The 19,003-nt window shown below is 43.6% G+C and overlaps 1 protein-coding gene across 1 annotated transcript in view; it reads left to right on the forward strand.

Moving 5' to 3' along the window:
* The window catches only part of CFTR (CF transmembrane conductance regulator), a 1,072,657-nt gene that overhangs the window by 957,554 nt on the left and 96,100 nt on the right, over window positions 1-19,003 (forward strand). The window contains exon 22 of the mRNA XM_069627944.1: window positions 1,314-1,559. Within this exon, the coding sequence (XP_069484045.1) occupies window positions 1,314-1,559 (246 nt within the window). The remainder of the gene's footprint in view (window positions 1-1,313; window positions 1,560-19,003) is intronic.

A 19,003-nucleotide genomic window follows, 5' to 3' on the forward strand; every position in this document is an offset into this window, starting at 1 on the left:
GGCCATATTTTAAGCCCACCAACTGTTATGGGGTTAGAGCCAACCCCGAACATACAACACACTTTCACAAATATATATAAAGATTACTAGCTGGGGTACCCAGTGTTGCCCGTGTCCTGATCGAGTGGTGTCTCATGTGCCCTGGAGGATGTTGCTTTTGTCCTCATGTCAGCAAGTCTTGCTTAAGTTTGCTCTGACATCTCATTTGCCCTGGAGAAAGTTGCTCTTTTTCAAGTGATGTTCGTTTTTCTGTGCAGCATGTTGCAGTCACTCAGTGGCTTCAGCACATTTGAGTAAATGTCCAAGAAAGATTGATTGATTGTGCTCTCTTCTTGTGAATGAACGTAAGTAAACTGTAACCTTGTCATTTCCCATATTTGGAGTGGCATTATAAAATAATGTGGAATTTTTTTTAATTCCCTTGAAAAAGGCTTTAATAATCACTTTAGAACTGTTTATTGTAGTAATAAATTCCTAAGCAATATCCAACACATCAAACCTTTTGCTTCAGACACTTTTCCAAATTGTGCCTCCTTCTAGTGCCTACTGTAGTGAATCAGGGTGAACATCAGTAATGAGGGTGTCTACAGAGTGCATTTTTTGCATCCAAACATACTACAATCTTACCCCGGACAAATGAGGAAACCATGCAAAATTTGGTAGCAGTGGGTTCAACAGTGTGGATTTGTACAGCCGGACAAACATACACACACACATACATTCAGCTTTATATATAAAGATAGATGTTAGTTATCAACCACAGGACTATATCTCACACAGCTCTTCGAAACCATCTTAGAGATGATGAGAGAGAAGCTTGACTTTTCTGTGATGTCACTCTTAAGTCCGAGTTGAAATACACCATGTTGTCGAAAGCTACCCATTTATAATGTTATTCTTTTTATGGCCCCTCTCCGTGTCATTTCTCCACTCTGTCAACTGTCACTTTTGCAGGGAGAGTAGACAGGAGGCATCAGTCGTCAAATACAGCACACACAAAATACCAAATTCCCACTCCCCACAGACAAGAGAAAAATGGGGAAACAAATACTAACAGATACATTCTGAACCTCCCTTCGACCATGACATCACAGAAATTGTTTATGGACGCTATTATATTCTGTCATGATGTCGCAGTAGGAGAATTTAGGAAAACAAATAGTTGCTAAGCAGCCATACTTAATAGTAGGACAGCCACACAATCACCTTCTCTCCTTGCTTACAAGTACTTATAACAATCAATTCTGTGAATGATGACATATAAAAAAGTTGCACATTAAGATGCTTACTTTGGCCTGTGCTTTGATTTCTAGATGCGGTCGGTCAGCCGAATCTTTCGATTCATCGACTTGCCAGAAGAAGAGCCAAAGAAAAACCACAAAGAGTTTAAAGATGACAAACTTTCCAGTGTGCTCATCATCGATAACGAGTATGCGAAGGCAAAGCAGGACTGGCCGTCTGGGGGAAAAATGACTGTCAAAGACCTTTCCGCCAAGTACATGGACGGAGGGAGCATGGTGCTGGAGAACATCTCCTTCTCAGTAAATCCAGGACAAAGGGTGAGCTCTACTTGTTTTTCGTTGTTTTTGCAGTTTGGGGCTAGTTTAACTGTGTCCCCTTACCTAATTGCTTGACTCTTGCAATAAACACTCCCATTAGGGAAAGGGAGTGGTGGGAAAAAGATAGAACTAAAAAGTGCACTCCTGGTAATACAGTTCCTATCGGGTACCAGGTTTTCTGAATGACCACTGAAATATTGTCGTTCTCAGGCTCGTTAGTAGTTGCAGGTGTTCTTAGTTTCTGTTCTGTCTACGTCGGGTTCATGATCCACTTTAAGACCGAGTCCATCAGTTCAAGCCTCTGTTTCTTTCTCGTTTACATTGTTTGTTTCAACACTTTTGCACAGCGGCGCAAGCTATACTTCAGTGCACTCAGTACTGAAGAAGTGGAGATTACTTTCCAATACCGGCTGAGCAAACCTGTGACCCAGTTAAAACAGGTCCTCATTGGTGCTCGCAAATCGTCACATAATCAGTTTCTATCAGGAAAATGAATAGTCTCTGTAAAGTAGCACAAAGCATTAGGAAATATATACAGCAAAAGCTTGATTATCTGTAACCAATCCAAATCCAAGGGTGCTGAAGAATAACATTTGCTGTGACGAAATGAGGGAATTCGTCCCTTCTCCCCTGCAAGGCTAGGGAGGTGAGCCTTCTCCAAACTGACGCAGAGAGACAACCCCTTTGGGGGACAAGGGCTCCCATTCCTGTGAGGAACTCCCTGGAGCGCATCCAAGTGATGGCCTATATGGACTTGTATAATACACCATAATATCATCAGTTTCCTTAAGATAAAGTGAACCTATGTTATCAAGAACCAGAAACTGGGGCTGTTCCAATGAACTGTGCCGAGGAGACTGAGAAGGGATGAGATGCCAAAGAATGAGCAAGAGAGTGCGAAGAGCCAAGAGAGGTCAACCCACATTCCGAGCATAAGAAGGAAATAGTAACAGAGAAAGACAATTGGGGAGTGCAGACCCGTGAGCTCAGAAAGTTAAGACTCATGCATGAAACAGAACTCTGGGAAGAGGTGAAGAGTAATAGAAAATTGAGCCATCAAAATATCCGAGAGAGGAACCCTATGCCAGAGAGAGAGAAAGCGCCTAAAGAGAACTAAAACAATCTATGAGAAAGAGAACTGGGAAATGACGAGTCCTCTAAAAGAACTGCAGAACTTAATCCAGAGGATAGCGAAAGACTATTTATGCTTGGCATATTGAGCGAAACAAGAAAGCCAAGAAAAAGTTGTGCTAATAACACAGCAACCAGGAGAAGGGAGTCATTCTTCTGGCCATAGTTAGTTATACTAGTGGTAGGGTCAGATAGGTTAGATTTGGACAGACTTATTTTGGACATTCACAGGGACTGACGAGCTCCTCAGTTAGTAAAATAGGTAGGGAACACCCCGTAGTTATAGGGAAAGATAGGCCTTATTATACTTAAAATAACCAACACAGTGAAAATGTCTTTACAGTGTCCACATCTTTCACGTGATTCTCCATGTATGGTCCAGGTACAGGATGTCTTCCAACTGATAAAGGTTGGGGACCCATATTATTTACTAGATTAATCCCCAAAGCCAAAGCCCTACAGTGGCCACAAATTAATCAATAGGATTTGATTTACATAGTAAAAGGAGGTGGTAATGCTACCACGTGAGAGACAACTAATCCCTATGGGATTAACCTTAACCCCACCTCCAGGACTTTATATTAGACTAGCATCCAGGAAATATGGGCTAGAGGTTGTGGCGGGAGTCATTGATCCGGATTTCCATGGAGATATCAAAGTCCTCCTATATAACCATGGGAATAACCCATATACCATAAAAGAGGGAGAGAAGATGGTCCAAGGGGTTCTTGAGAAAAACGTTTCCCTGTACCACAGGAAGTAATAGAATGAACAGAGACAGAGCGAGGAACTAAGGGGTTTTGTTGAGGCAGACCTTCCTGGGTAGAGAAAGGTAGAGAAAGTTCCTGAAGAAGTAGAGGAGGTTGCTAACTTAACTAACCCTTAACTGACCTAAGCTTTGCTCAAAGGATAGATCCCATTCTTACAGAGGCGTTTAGTAAGGTCATTACTGAAGAGCAGGGAGGAAGTCAACCTAGTCCCTTCTTTTTTCTAAAAAGGGATTACTTTTTCGAGGGGACAAAACCACAGAGGGTGTATGGTGTAAACAACTAGTTGTCCCACAGAGCCATAGGCGAGTAGTTCTCAAACGTACACATTCCCATTTGGCAGTCGGAAGCCTGGGAATAGGAAAAACTCAAAGTCAGATCATTCCCAGATTTTATTGGCCAGGAGTCTTTGCAGATATCAAGAACTTTGTTATAATTTGTGAAATCTGTAAAATAAATAAAGCAACCACATATTACAACTGCCCCATTGCAGCCGTTACCTATCACTGAAATCCCCCTTTCAAGGATTGCAATGGACGTAATGCAACTTAGAAGTGTCCAAGCTCAGCGAATCGCTACATCCTAGTAATTATGTATTACGCCACTCGCTATCCAGAGGCCTCTGTAATAACACAAAAAATGCTGAAGCACCTATTACCATTTTTCTCAAGGGTTAATTGCAAAAAGAAATCCTTACCGACTTTCGTGCTTCAGGTCAGATCTGTCCCAAAGTACATTGTCGGTCTTTTGGACAGGGTGCTCATCTGACACACTCCCACTTATCCATGGTGTTCCTCAAGGTTCGGTTCTTGGCCATTTTCTTTTCTCCCTCTATACCTCTCCCCTGGCTGAAATTATCTCACCATTTCTACATGGACGATGCTCAGCTCTTTCTGTTCTTCTCATCCTTCACTCCTAAAGTCCATATCACACTTTCGACATGACTATAAGCCATCAACACTTGGATGTCGGAACATTTTATTGTACTAAATTATATGAAACTGAGGTACTTTTCTTCCCAGCTAATACAATCTCATCTCCTTTTCCTCCTTCGTTTATTTTGTTCACTCCCTGTCAACTTCCTATTTCTCTCACAGCTCGCAACCTGGAACTTTATTTAGACTCTGATTTATCTTTCATTATGTGCCTGTCGCTTTCACCTATATAACATTTGTAAAGCTCATCCTTTCTTCACTTTTGATGCCACTAAACTGCTGATTTCCTCACTAATTTTCTTGCAACTCTTCTATTGTTCCATTTCCCTCTTTGGTCTCCCTCTTACTCGCCTTGCCCCCCTGAAATCTGCTTTCAACGCCTCTATCCTTCTTCTCTATCTTCTTGACTCCCGTGACTGTATTGCCTCGTCTCTTCTTACTCTTAGCTGGCTCCCATTTCACTCCCGACTTAAATTTAACTTTCTATGTCTTGTCTTTAAATCTCTTTATGGCCTTGTGCCTGTCTTCTTTTCCTCTCTCGTTTCATTCTATACTACATCCCATTCTCTCTGTTCTTGTCCCAATTTCTTATTGTTGTCCCTTGTCCTCCTTGTGCTCAGTCATATTTTTGTTCCTCCTCTTTATTGGAACCATTGCACTGGAATGCCCTCCACTCTCTCTTCGTTCTATTTCTTTATATTCTTTATTTTGTGCATCACTGAAGTCCCATCTTCTTCATTCTGATTAACAAGGCTGATTGCCCCATGTTATTTGCATTTCTCATTTTTATTGTACTGTTTTTATGATTTTATGTACAGCGCTTTGGCTTAAGATGTTATATAAATTACAAATATAATACAAAAATACAAATACTACCTTTATGTCACGCTTAATTCAAGACGTCAAAGAAATGTCCAATATTAAGACCTTAAAAACCTTGGTATATCGTCCACAAACCGGCAGTCTGTTGGAAAATGTCAATCAAACCCTTAAGATAATACCTTTAAAATTGGTTTAGGCAGACTGAAGGTATTGGGATGTAATGATACCCTGGAACCATGTTCTCAGTCAGAAACCCCCCAAGCCAAGCTTTCCTAGGATATTCCCAATTCAAACTACTCTATGGGAGAGAGCCTTGCAATATTCTAGACATGTTAAGGGAACCTTGGGAAGAACGAGAAGAAGCTATTTTGCTTATAAGACTGCACAGAAATGAAAAGCCAATATGGTGGAAGTACAAGAAATTGTGAACAAACACTTTGGGCAAGCACAAGAACAACAGCAGGTTAAATACAATCATCGGGCCAGACTACGTACCTTCTGAGTGGGGCAATCAGTCCTGGTTTTTCTACGTACTTCAGAAAAAAGAAGATTTCAAAATGGTACCGTCCATATTGTTTCCGCAGAGAGAAGTCCAGGAATAGGACACCCGAACTTTCCCATGCGCAAGAGCAAAAAGTTAATCATTGCATGGTAAGCATGTAGAAGGCAGAGTAAAAGTGCCTCTGAAACTTTTTGTAGCAGATATGCGACACAATGTGTTAATCGCTACTCTCCTCCTTTCTCTTTTTTCTCCCTTGTTAGTTGTATTACTTTCTCTTCTATCTCCAGTTGTAAGGAGGGTCATCCTGGGGGAAGTATCCCCAATAAGGATTTAAGAAGCCACGTTTTGTTGTTTCGGTGTGGTGGGATTACGTGGGTCCCCTGAAGAAGTTCTCATGATTAGAGCAAAATAGCCCCAGAAGAACGAAACATGTTGGGTGTTGATCACTATGATTAATTAACAGTGCTACAAAACAGATATTAGTAATTGGACTATAACTTTCGTGGAGAAAGGAGTGAGTTATTGTATTCTAATCACAAAACTTGAGGGTACTTAGATGTAATAGGGTCCTTGAGATTATTAAATTCCAACGCTGAATTTGCACTACATTTTGCTTCAATATTGTGGTTTACATTACACTTTCCACTTTAGGATTGATCTGCCCGCAGTGGGCGAAAGGCCACTGTGAGCAGACCAACCGAATTAAGTCATCTATTTACAATGTGGTATTGTGTTTTTTACAAATGTGTATTGCCTTTATAACTACTTATATGTTTATATTGTATTGTGAAGATTTTTAAGCACACATTGGGTTTTATGAAAATTGTATTTTTTTATACTGTTTCGTGTTGTAATGATCACTAATAAAAATGAATTTTTAATATTAACATCATAGGATCATTGTTGTAATACTCAGTACCTATTTGGTGCATGAGCTAGTACAAGATGGTAGGAAGGGAGTTCTGAAGAGAGAGGATACACACTGGTTCCTAAGTCTAGAGTTTACGTTTGTTTTGTGGGTAGAACCTTTGTGTCTGTAAAATAGCCCATTGTCTCTTTTTCGTTATATGACTGTCTATATAACATCTTGGAAAAGAAGGCCCTTTGAATTATCTTGTCTCTCAACCAGCTAGACAAAGGAAAACCCAAATGTATCACGTTAACCTGCTAAAAGAGTGGACAGTAGACCCTAACCAATATACCAATGTCATTAGGGCCACCCTCCTGCTGGAAACAGATACAGAACACACATTAATTCCTCCGATCTGACACCTGCCCAAACACCTGCCCAAACAGTGATATTATTGATTTACTGGAGCAGTTCACTGATATTTTCTCGGACCAACCAGCAGGGTGAACAATTTCTTCCATTTTATCATAACACAAGCAAGGAAGACCATTAATTAAAGACCCTGTAAAATCCCTGAGATTCGGAAGAAAATAATTGAACAAGAGGTTTAGGAAATGCTCAAGGCGGATATAATCCTTCGTCCTCCCCTATTGTCTTGGTTGCGAAACCGGACCAATTGTGGCGGTTTTGCATTGACTTTTGAAAGTTGAACTCAATAACAGTCCGATAATTATCCTATGCCGAGGATAGATGATCTCATTGAAAAGTTAGTGTGAGGAATCTGAGGGCGTCCTCACTTCTTTCCCCAATATGCCTTCCTCCCAGGTGGCCAGGGAGAGGCCAAAACTGCTGGATCCTGACCATGGGGGTGGATATGCGAGGGAGGGCTACCTGGGTGGAGGAGACATGGTATCACCCATTTCCCTTTCAGAATGAGTCTGCCATCCCCCAGGCCTTTATAGGCTATAGCCAGTCGCTTCCCATTTGTACAGTAAAACATACCCCCATAGACATCAATTAGGTACTGGGACGAGGAAAAGACAAGCCAGAACAATACATCCTCTTTTTATTGACACACAAACGTGCAAACACCAGTTTCGTACTGGGACGAGGAGGGGGCAAGCAAGAGCAATGTGGAACTCCCAAGCCGGCAGTGAGTGGTCTAGTTCTTTTTGGACCAATCAACCTGGCAGAATGGGTAAAATTGAGTCAGTTGTGTAAGCAGATCTACGGATTGCTGGATGAGCGCAGGCCTCTCCAGGAAGGCGGTGTGGCAGACGTAGGGCTTGAGAAACCCTGGTGTATGCAGCGGGAAGAGAGACTGAAGGAAGCTGGAGGCCTGTGGCAGACAACGGAAAGGGAGCCGACGTGATCAGGCAAAGCTTCCGAGTGAGGCCCGAGCTGCGAGAGACACATTGGGGCATGAGCAAAGCCACGGAGAACCGCTGCGGAAACCGAATGAGGCGCTGCATGAAAGAGAGAGAGATCTCAGGAGGCCAGAAGTCTTGCTGTAGCGTTGTAAGCACCGACCGGTGAGTCCACCTAGGCAGGGAGACACTGCAGCAGGTAAAACCTGTAAAAACCGTAATGGATGCTGATTCGAATGAAAGCAAACACTTTTGAATACCAATCTGAATGAAATCAAACACTTTTGAATATTGATCTGAAATGAAACAAGTATTGTTGAATGCCGATCTGAATGAAAGCAGTTTTGTGGAATCACACGCTATAAAGGAACTGTGTAATCTGAGAGAAGAAGCATTGGCAAGAGACATACAAGCATCTATAAAGGAACTGTGACAGTTGAGAGAACAATCATTGACATGAGCCATAGAAGCATATGAAACTGCACCAAGTGAATAGTGGCAAAATAAGCAATGGCAAAGCATCATGAGGATGTGAAATGAAAATAAACTAAGCACCACTGTAGAGCTGAAACAGTGGCAACGTGCATACAAAGGAAACCAGGCAAATAAAGTGTATCAGTTGTGTGACCTGTAACAGTGTGGTCCGACAACAAAAAGCCCTTAAATTGTGCCTGCGGAAGGGGAAGTGGAGACCATTTTCTGATTCTACCTTGACGCTTATATCAGTGGTGAGCACTGTGCCCCTTATTTAAATTTGTATTTATTAGAGTGATATGATTGGGTCCAGGCAGAAAATGAATCTGCACTGACAGGAAAAAGTGTGATCTATTTTAAGCAATTGATCAACTTAAGACCCTGGAAGGATTGATGATTTCTTTAATCCTGTAGCTCTGGGTGGTGTATATGACATAAATTACTTAGGAACAGCCGATGGGGCTACTTAAAAGAAGGGGCAAAACCCCTCAATCTTCGCTGAAGTGTGCAAATAGTGTGGTTCTCTTCGAATGTCAAGAATTCTATTAAGGCAGTCGATATTAAAGGCAACAAGGTAGGAAACTGTGTAGCTCTGCATACACCTTCCACCAAGCTCCATACACCAGTTCTTGAGGCTAAAGCTGAGTACATCAGGTAAAGTGGTGCATCCAAACCATACAGTTAATTAGGCCAGGTGAGGAGGAAATTCAAACTCATTTATTACTGACACCTAGTTGATTCTCTGTCCACAGTATAAAGACTGGAGGGGGGTGTCTGTACTCCCTCTCGCTATATGTCAGAGGAGAGGCACAGAGGACCCCAGCCAAGATTCTCTATTTGGTAAAATGTGGGAGAGCAATCAAGGCCTATCTCTCAGGAGGTGATGCAGACTGGTTGTTAAGTACAGTGTAGTCCCCAAACACCCACAAAGGAATGTCCACACACTGTATTAGTGAAAACACAGTCTTCATATAATTAAGGTTCAAGGTTCTATACGCAATCACAATACCTCAATTTGTGCTCAGTAAATCTAAAATGGCAAATATATACACCGTTCTACATGGTACCACAATTACTATAATATTTCATTAAAGTGCATCAACTGTGCTTTGGTCAAATGTCACACAAATCCAGTAATAAAGAGAACCAACAATAGACATAGGAGGAAAAGCAGTTGGTTAGAACAATAGGCAGAATACTGGCCCCTACCACTAGACACAGCTCTGTGTGGAGATCCCCACACCTGGGTAACCTGTAAATAAAGATATAAAACAAGCCCACTCCATATATTGTTCACAAAAGTCTTATTTCCTTCTAAATAGTTCTACCACCCCAATGTACCTGGAATGGTAGATTTCGACGTTGGGTTGTCGACGGATCCTTCTTGAGCAGCTCCCTTTACGGCAGGAGCCACGGATCGTCGAGATCCCTCGAAGAAACGATGAACAATGACGTTGAGGCAGCAGCTTTGGTCCTGGCGGTGCTCATCGACGTTCGGTTGTGGACGTCCTGCAAATACAAGGCGTGCGGAGCACCTCAATGACAATAGTTAGTTACTGCAAAGAGTCTATGAAGAACTCTGGCCCAGCAAGGGCGTCAAGTCATCCGCGTCTCTGCAGTCTTCGGGTGGCGGGAAACCCACCAGTGGATACTCCTCAGCGCGTCGGCGGCCTTGACTCTCTCCGGTGGGACAAAATCGGTTGGCGGTGCGGCGAGAGTGTCCTGGGATTCAAATGTCTTAATCAATGGAGCGTTTCGGCTCCGGTCGTCGATGGCTCAGTGTCAACACAGCTTGGACGGGCCTCCAGCGGTTATAGGAAACCTGCGAACCCTGGCCGACGATGGTGGACAGAATGTCTGGTGCTTCTCTTCGTTCTCCTCGGCGGTCCCAGTCACCGGTCGGCAGCCTGTAAAGGGTCTGACTTCCAGGGAAGCTTTGGTGAAGGTTAGAAGTGCTAACGTAGCTCGGGGACAGATGATCTAGCCAGGTCCTCTCTCAGATCAGTCTCGGCGTCACAGCGGCTTTCAGATTGCGGTGAAGGTAAAGCGGTTAACCTTCTTCTTCGGGTTTGTGGTCGAGATCAAGCATCAGTTTCTACTTCAGCTTCTGAACGATTTCTAGCAGTGAGAGACCACAAGATATACTATTATGTCTCTCATTCATTCTGCAGGGTCACACTCAGGCAACCAATCACTGATAAGGGCATTCAGCAGTCAGTCAGCCAATCAGGCTCACAGGGCATTCAGGCCATTCCCTCCCTCTCAGACACTCACTACAAGGCATGTGCATTGGGACAAGTACCCAGCCATTCAGCACTACAAACTGCATTCATACCAGTTACGGGCAGGGCTGTGTCAGTCTTTGTGTCACATACCAGAAACTAGACACACATAACAAGAAGTGCATATTGGTCATCCACTTCATTCACCCAGCTCCCACGCCAAGGGTGTACCCAAAACATACAGTCACTGGGAAGGCATCAGCCAGTCTAGCCTGGACTTCCCCACAATACAATATATGGAACTTCCACCAAACAGCCATGCAGGGGGACGGGGCAGAGGCAGGGCTTCCCAGGACTTTGGGAAAACAAGGTAACAGGCAATAGAAATCAAGAGAGCACAGGAGCCATCTTGTTTCCAATGGCAGGGCCTGGGTATCCCCAAATGGAGGATACTCAGAGCACCTGTCAAATTTAGCATGGAGCTTCCACCAGCCCATACCCTGCTCTGTGGGCCACGCACAGGTGCCCAAAAACATACACTAGGGGCACAGGGTTGTACTTCCATCCATGGGTGCCCTAAGGGTATCCCAAGGGTCTGTACACCAAACCAAAAATAGGAAGAGCTCCACTGCCCTGAGTCCCACATGAACTCCTGGGCAGAACACAATACAGAACACATATGAAAAAGGACTGCAGGACAAGGACAGTGAGGCCCTGTCCCTCCAATGCATTTCCAGCATCACACACAGAACCTGAAATGTTCTCTATTCTTATCCAGTACTGGAAAAATGGCCGGGACATGAACTCCTGCCTGTAAGTTACCACTTGCAGCTAAAGTCATGGTGATTTCCACTCGATGTTTCTGATTTGCATGGAAATTCTATTTTTATACCAGTCTGACTGCAATATCCAGTGTGGTCTGGAATGCTAGACGGTTCCCTGCTTTGGACATAAGAGTAAGTGTAAATTGTAGACATTGCAACCCCTACCAACTATAAACCAATAGCTGACGTGCTGTGCTGTAAAATATGACTTAGCTAAGAAGTTGCAGGAGTTAGAATAACTCACTCTCAGGAGATGTGTGCTAAATTGTAGATGGTGGATTCAATAGAAGGTAATTCTGACCCCAGCTTCCCCGCTTGACCACAATGTGTGATACTAGGCAAATCAATCAATCTTCCTGGGTCTCATTTGCCACATCTGCCAAAATTGGGGAGTTCATAGAAATTGAAAATTGTCAAGATGTGTAAAAATAACTGGACAAATTGAACATGAGAATATGCGATTGTTGTTTTAATGTGCCATGAACCCGTGCAGCTCTTAGATTTTGGCAAATGTAAAATAGTAATTATGTGAAAGTCGGCTTTCAGAAGCTTTGGCAAAGCTTTGAGGAAATTGCTTCTCTGCACCTGCGCCTTCTGGCCCATCCCCAATGTTATATCTTACCAGTATGATGGGACTAAGCACAATGTTCCATTTAGAAATCACAAACAGTGAAAACCCACTGAGACATCTGCTGACAACATCACTTGGGTGCACGACTGTCTGCCAGCTGGGCCGAACTATGTGCACTTCCAAGCCTGAAACATTGTCTAGGTGAATGCTTTTTTCATAGCAAGTCAAAGCCTCACTGTATGACTGTTGTCATAAAAATCTTCGGAGCAGTCATTTTCTGAGAAATATGTATTTTATCATTTCTTTATTCATGTTTTCCCAATCGCATCTAACCAGTAGGTATCCTCATTCTTTTGTTTTTATAAATATGCATCTGTGATTTATCCCTGATCCATGCAATTTCTGCTCCATCTAGTGATCTAGTGATCTTCAATGTAATGCATGTCCTTGAGAATCTTGTTAAAACAGCTCTTTGGATGGCAGTTGCATACAAAATCCAACACCCTCATTGCTTTTCTTACAAGTAACCTTTCAATAGCAGAATAATATTTCTATGTGACTCTTTTCCTCAAGTGAAAAAGACTACAAATACAGAAGTGTCTTTGTAACAGTTTTAGTGTCACACTGATGTAATATCGCCTGGACTTCATCGGTCTGGGGCACCTACCACATAGCCCTAATCATCTGTTCTTGACTGCTCCTGACAGCAGGATCACCGTCAGAACCAGACCCTATTCCACAGCCTTGAGAAGTCGGTAACAGGAATAGGCACAGTAGCAGGGCCAGCACACCCCACATTTACTCCATGCAGTGCTTCTATTTACATCACAGCCATGTTGTCCAGCTCTCTGAACTCTTAATTTCCTACCCACACACATGCACTGGCGGAAAACTCTTTCTCAAACCCTCTCCATATACAAATTCCACCCTGCTCGCATCATTCAATATTTTGCACACCTAGACCTAATCCATTCATGCCCTGAGATATGATCAAGGTTACCTTACTGGGATCAAAACAAACGGAGACCCATTCTGGTAGTATACGACTGGCAAAACCAAAATATCATGCCTTACGAACAGGGACAAGTTCTTCCAACCTGCATTAATCAGAATTTCTTTTTTCTCTGCATTCATCAGAATATCAGCACATGCAACGTTCCCCTTCTTCATTATCTCAGGCATACATACTAACACATTCGGTAGCAAAACTCAACTTTATTGAAGGGTACATATTCGACCAGGAACAACATCAAGAAGGGGAGGTTCTATCATCAACTAAATCTCCATGCTGACCCTTTTGTTCCAAGCCACTAGAACTGCGAATCTCCCACAGTAATCGTAGTGGCTTTTATTGCTCCAAGTACTGTATCCAAAATGGGCCGAGTGGTGCTCAATGGGGTGGCTGCCCATGATAGTGGGCCCATTTCGCTTCAACCGGAGGATAGCCATCACGTTACAAGAGTCCTGTGCAGCAGGCACCTTGCAGCAGGGGTGGGCAAAGCCAAGAAGAACTCGAAAAATAGTAAAACTGGTGGGAAAACGAGGAACAAAGCTTGAGGACGGTCCATCGTCATCTAAAAGCTTGCCTGGCAGATAGAAGGGACGTCCAGGCAGATACATGGAGGATCAGTCGGTAGCTGTTGTTTCTCCTTTTGGAAAGGAAGAGCAAAATAACATATCATCGAAGGGTGGTAGCAAAAAAGGGAAGAAGATTAAGAAGCCAGACGTTATGGATTAGCAGGGAGCACTGTCATTTAAAATCAGACAGCGAATTGGGGCTCAACTCAGAAGTTATGATATGATACTCCTTCAGGAAATAGGGCTCATTAATAGTCCTCTTTTAGATGGCTTTGAAATAGCTTTTTAAGCGGCAGAAAAATCTATTAAGGGCTATCCCTCGGGTGGATTACTAATTGCCTTTAAATCTGGAGGGCAGGGGTGAGTTAAGTCCAGTTTGATATATTTGTTTGTTTGTTTGTTTATTTATTTGGTATGGCACGCAAAACCCAGAGGTAACAGGGCGCAGCAGAGAAACAGGAAGATAAGATTACATAAAAACTTGGTTGCAAGGTAAGGCACTTATGGATATAGGGCAGAGCATTACATTACATATAATCTGGTGAAGGAAGGGCATTTCTACATATACACATACATATATACATACAGTTAAAGGGATAGTCTAGTAAAAAAATTTATTTCAAAAATAGATAGGCCACATTAAAAAAAAAATACTAGCATCCTCTGTTTTAAAACTTCCTATGTAAAATTTTGAGCTATTCAAGCTCAAAATTCGAAAAAGCAAGCACAGGGGCGCCGCCATTTTGTGAAATGGAGGCCCTCCTGTGCTGGCTTTTGCTTTTGCGGCACTAATGAAGGAAAAGCCAGCCAGCTGTAGTAAACAAAGTCTACCGCTGGGTGGCTTTCCCTTCATTAGTGCCGGGACTCGGAGGACGCGGACCGGAGACCAGAGCAGGAAAGCTGCAGCTGAATCTCGGTAAGTGCTATACAAAAAATAAGCACTAGCTGCGTTTTTTTTTCTAAGTTTTCCGGGCTGGAGGAGCCCGGAAAACTTAGAAATAAAACCGCAGCTTTAAAAACATTGTTGTGTTGGAAAACGCTGCGGTTTTAAAACCGCAGCGTTTTCCAACACAACCGTGTTGTGTCTGCCTGAATCTGCTTTACCATTTGGGGCTCTCGGGCTCCCCGGAGCCCGAGAGCCCCAAATGGTAAAGCAGATTCAGGCAGACACAATGCGGCGTTGCGGAAAACAACCGCGTCGTGTCTGCCTGAATCTGCTTTTCCATTTGGGGCTCTCGGGCTCCCCACGGCTCCCCAAAGTGATAGCCACATCAGGCAGAAACACACGCGGTTGTGCTTGAAAACGCTGCGGTTTTTCTTTCCGAGTTTCTCAGGCTCCTCCAAGCCGGAGGAGCCTGAGAAACTTGGAAAGAAAAACCGCAGCGTTTTCAAACACAACGTTGTATTTATGTTTGCGGTCGCTTCAAAAGCGACCGCAAACATAAATACAACGTTTTTAAAGCTGCGGTTTTATTTCCAAGTTTTCCGGGCTCCTCCAGCCCGGAAAACTTAGAAAAAAAACCGCAGCTAGTGCTTATTTTTTGTATAGCACTTACCTAGATTCAGCTGCAGCTTTCCTGCTCTGGTCTCCGGTCCGCGTCCTCCGAGTCCCGGCACTAATGAAGGGAAAGCCACCCAGCGGTAGACTTTGTTTACTACAGCTGGCTGGCTTTTCCTTCATTAGTGCCGCAAAAGCCAGCACAGGATGGCCTCAATTTCACAAAATGGCGGCGCCCTTGTGCTTGCTTTTGAGCTTAAATATCTCACAATTTTACATAGGAAGTTTTAAAACGGAGGATGCTAGTATTTTTTTTTTAATGTGGGCTATCTATTTTTGAAATAAAATTTTTTACTAGAGTATGCCTTTAATTACAATACGGTAGGTTATCTAAAGGATGTACATATATATATAGTCAGGTTGGCTGTGGTAGGTGTGGGAGGGCACAGGTCAGTCATGTGGGTCATTGGATCGTAGCCAGGTGAGAGTGTTTCGCCTAAAGCTGTGGTAAGATTGGTCTGTTCTGATGTTAAGTGGGAAGGCATTCCAGTGTTGGGCTGCCATGACAGGGAAGCTACTGCTGCCCGTTTTGTTTAGTCTGAATTTGGGTACCTGTAGGCAGAAGGAGTTCATCATTCTGGTGGGACGGGTGGAGGTTTTTTTTATTATTCTGGTTGCGAGATGGGGGGGGGCTGCATTGTTTAAAAATTTGAAGGTGAGTGATGCCGTTTTGAGTGAGTGCGGTCGCGGATTTTGAGCCATTTGTGTTCTCTTCTTTTGTTGGAGATGTGCTCTTTGGAGGGTAGGTTAAGGGCTGATCTGAGTGCATTGTTTTGCAATGTTTGGAGTTTGTCAGTTATATATTTGTTGGCTCCTAGGTACATGGCATTACAATAATTGAGTCTGGAGAGTATTAGGGCATTAGCGATGATGATGCAGCTAGCTTGGGAAAGGAATGCTCTACTTGTCCTGATTAGCTTGCACGTGCAGGCAGTGGAGGATGCTAATGAGTTTACTTGTTTTTTTAGTGACAAGGCTGAATCTAGGTGAAAGCCTAAAGTTTTCACTGTTTTGGCAACTGTGATGGTGTTCCCATCGATGTTGAAAGCCTTGTAGTTGGTGCTGAGTTTTTTTAGATTGGCGTTGGAGCCGAGGAGCAGGATTTCGGTTTTCTCATCATTAAGGCATAGGCCGTGTGTGGCCATCCATGCCTGAATGATTAGATATATTTTTGTTTACCAAGGCCGTATCTGAGTCTGAGTTGCCCGAAAGTGGTATGAGGATCTGGGTGTCATCAGCATAATTAGTTTATGTGACCCCCAGTCTGTCCAACTTGTCAAATAAGGGCTTGGTAAAGATGTTGTAGAGTGTGGGTGAGACGCAGGAGCCCTGGGGTACACCGCAGGTTATTTTGATGGGGTCTGCTGAGGTTAGTGCGGAGAAGACTCTCATGGTTTGATTGTCTAGGAATGATTGGATCCAGGCTATGGCATCTTTCGAGAAGTGGGCAGCCGAGGCCAGGTGTTCGCACAGGATTGTGTGATCCACCAGGTTGAAGCCTGCCGACAGGTTGAGGAGGAGCAGCATGGCGGTGTTTCCTATGTCGTTAATCTCATTGATCTGGGTTTTAAGATCGATTAAGTCTGTCTCAGTACCGTGCTGTGGTCTGAATCCGGATTGGCGTGCCCCTAGGAGTTTGTGAGTTTCTAGATATTGCTGGATTTGTAGGTATGCTACTCTATCTATTATTTTTAACAGGAACGGTACAGTGGTGATGGGCCTGTAGTTGGTGGGGATCGCAGGGTCTAGGGTTTGCTTCTTGAGGAGAGGCAGAACCCAAGATTCTTTGAGGTTGCTTGGTATGGTGTTGGAGGAGAATGATGCGTTGATCAGTTTGGTTATAAAGGGAGGTAGGTCCCTCGCAGCATCCTTGATTATCTGGGGTGGGCAGTTGTCGCCTTTGCAGTTGGATGGTTTGAGTGAAGCTATGACTCTTTCTGTTTCTAGGGTGGATATTTTAGTGAATCTGAAAGGATTCGGGCCTGATGGGTTGGTTGTTTTGGTGTGGTTGCTAGGAGATGCTACATTAGGGGTTAGGGAGTCTTTTTCCAGTGCAGTTTTAGTTTGGAGAGTTTTAATTTTGTTGGTTACAGCGTTTTGGACGCTGGTGCAACCTTGTTTGTCTTTGATTATGTTATCTGGGGGTGGTATGGGGAATTCTAGTTCCCTTAGTCTAGCAAATAGTTCTCTGGTATTGGAGTGGGATTTTTCAATTCTTTCATTGAATAGGTTTTTTTTTGTGAGGAGGATTTCTTTTTTGTAGTTGTTAGCAAAGAGTTTGAGTTGTAGTTTGTTCTCTTCTGTGGGGTTATTGCGCCATTGGGTTTCTAATTTCCTTTTGCACATTCTTAGTTCTTTCAGGTGGGGGGTGAACCAGGTGTTCAGGTGAGCTTGTTGTTTGCTTTTTTGCATTTTATGAGGGGCAACCGTGTCTAGTCCTTTTTTCATGGCTTTGTTGTAACTTTCTACTAGGCATTCCGGATTTAGGTTGTTGGGGAGAGCATTGAGTGTTGACAATAGGAGTGGTAGCATGTTGTCAGGAGTGATATTTTTTTTGCTCTAGTGGGCAGTGGTGGTGCCATGATATTTTCTTTGCTGACTTCTTTATTGAGAGATAAAGTGAAGTCAATGAGGTAGTGGTCTGTCCAATGTTGAGGAGTGGTTTTGGTAATGGTGGTATCGCAGTTCAAGGTGGCGATCCAGTCCAAGGTCCTGCCTTTATTATGGGTGGGGGTGAGCACTTTTTGGGTTAGGCCGTGTTCAGCTAGCATGTTGACTATGGCTTGCGCTGGTTTGTTGTTAGGGTCGTTCAGACCAAGATTCAGGTCACCTAATAGTAGTATTTGAGAGGTGTATTTTGTGTTGTTGGCTATGAGGCTGGATAGGTCTGCCTCGAATGAGCCTATGGGGCCAGGTGGCCTATATATCAGGTAGATGGTTAAGGTGCGGCAGTTGGAGATAGGTAATTTGGCTGTGAGGAGCTCACAGGATTTTTTGGGGTGATTGAGTGAGTGGTATTAGCTCGAGGTTGGTCTTAGCTATTATGGCTATGCCGCCTCCTCATTAAGTCTGTCCAATCTGATTATTTGATAGTTTTCAGGGATGGCTAATGAGAGTGCTGGGCCTGCTGCTTCATGCAGCCAGGATTCAGTGATTGCTAGTAGGTCGAGGTTGTTGGAGGATAAGGTATCTGCTATTTCTGTGGCGTGGGCAACTAGGGATCTAGCGTTGATCAGGGCTCCGGATAAGGGGGTTGTGTTAGGTGAGTCCTGGATAGTTTTTGGGACAGGTTTGGGTTGGGTGGAGTCATTGCAGGGCGTTGGAAGTTAGGGCATACTTTGGGATGTCGTAAGGTGGATCTCAGGAGAGGATTAGGGATTTTGTTGTGGTAGGTGGGGTCATAAAGACGGGGTAATCTGGCGCAAAGTCTGATGTTTCTTTCTGTGAGCGAGCAAGGTACATTTTCTGCTAGGTGCATGGTTATTGCAGCAGTAGACGAGGTAAGTTGTAATAGGGGCATGAGAAGGTATATTAGGCTGGCCGTTTGACTCTTGCTAGCGTACATTGTATAATGAGTGGTTATTTCAGATTACATTTGATAGAGACTGTAGTTATATAGAACTTTGACTAGCGTCAGTTAGAGCACAGTAGCTAGGATAGGCTGGGCTATGCCAGTAGTTACAATAGTGCAGCAATTAGCATTGAGAGGGTATGGTACAACGACTAGCATCAAGTATCATTGACTAGGGTAAGGTGCAGCAACTAGCATTAAGTATCATTGACTAGGGTAAGGTGTAACAACTAACATCAAGTATCATTGACTAGGGTAAGGTGCAACAACTA

Source organism: Ambystoma mexicanum, chromosome 12 (assembly GCF_040938575.1).
Source record: "Ambystoma mexicanum isolate Mex_15411 chromosome 12, UKY_AmexF1_1, whole genome shotgun sequence".
In the NCBI taxonomy this organism is placed as follows: Eukaryota; Metazoa; Chordata; class Amphibia; order Caudata; family Ambystomatidae; genus Ambystoma; species Ambystoma mexicanum.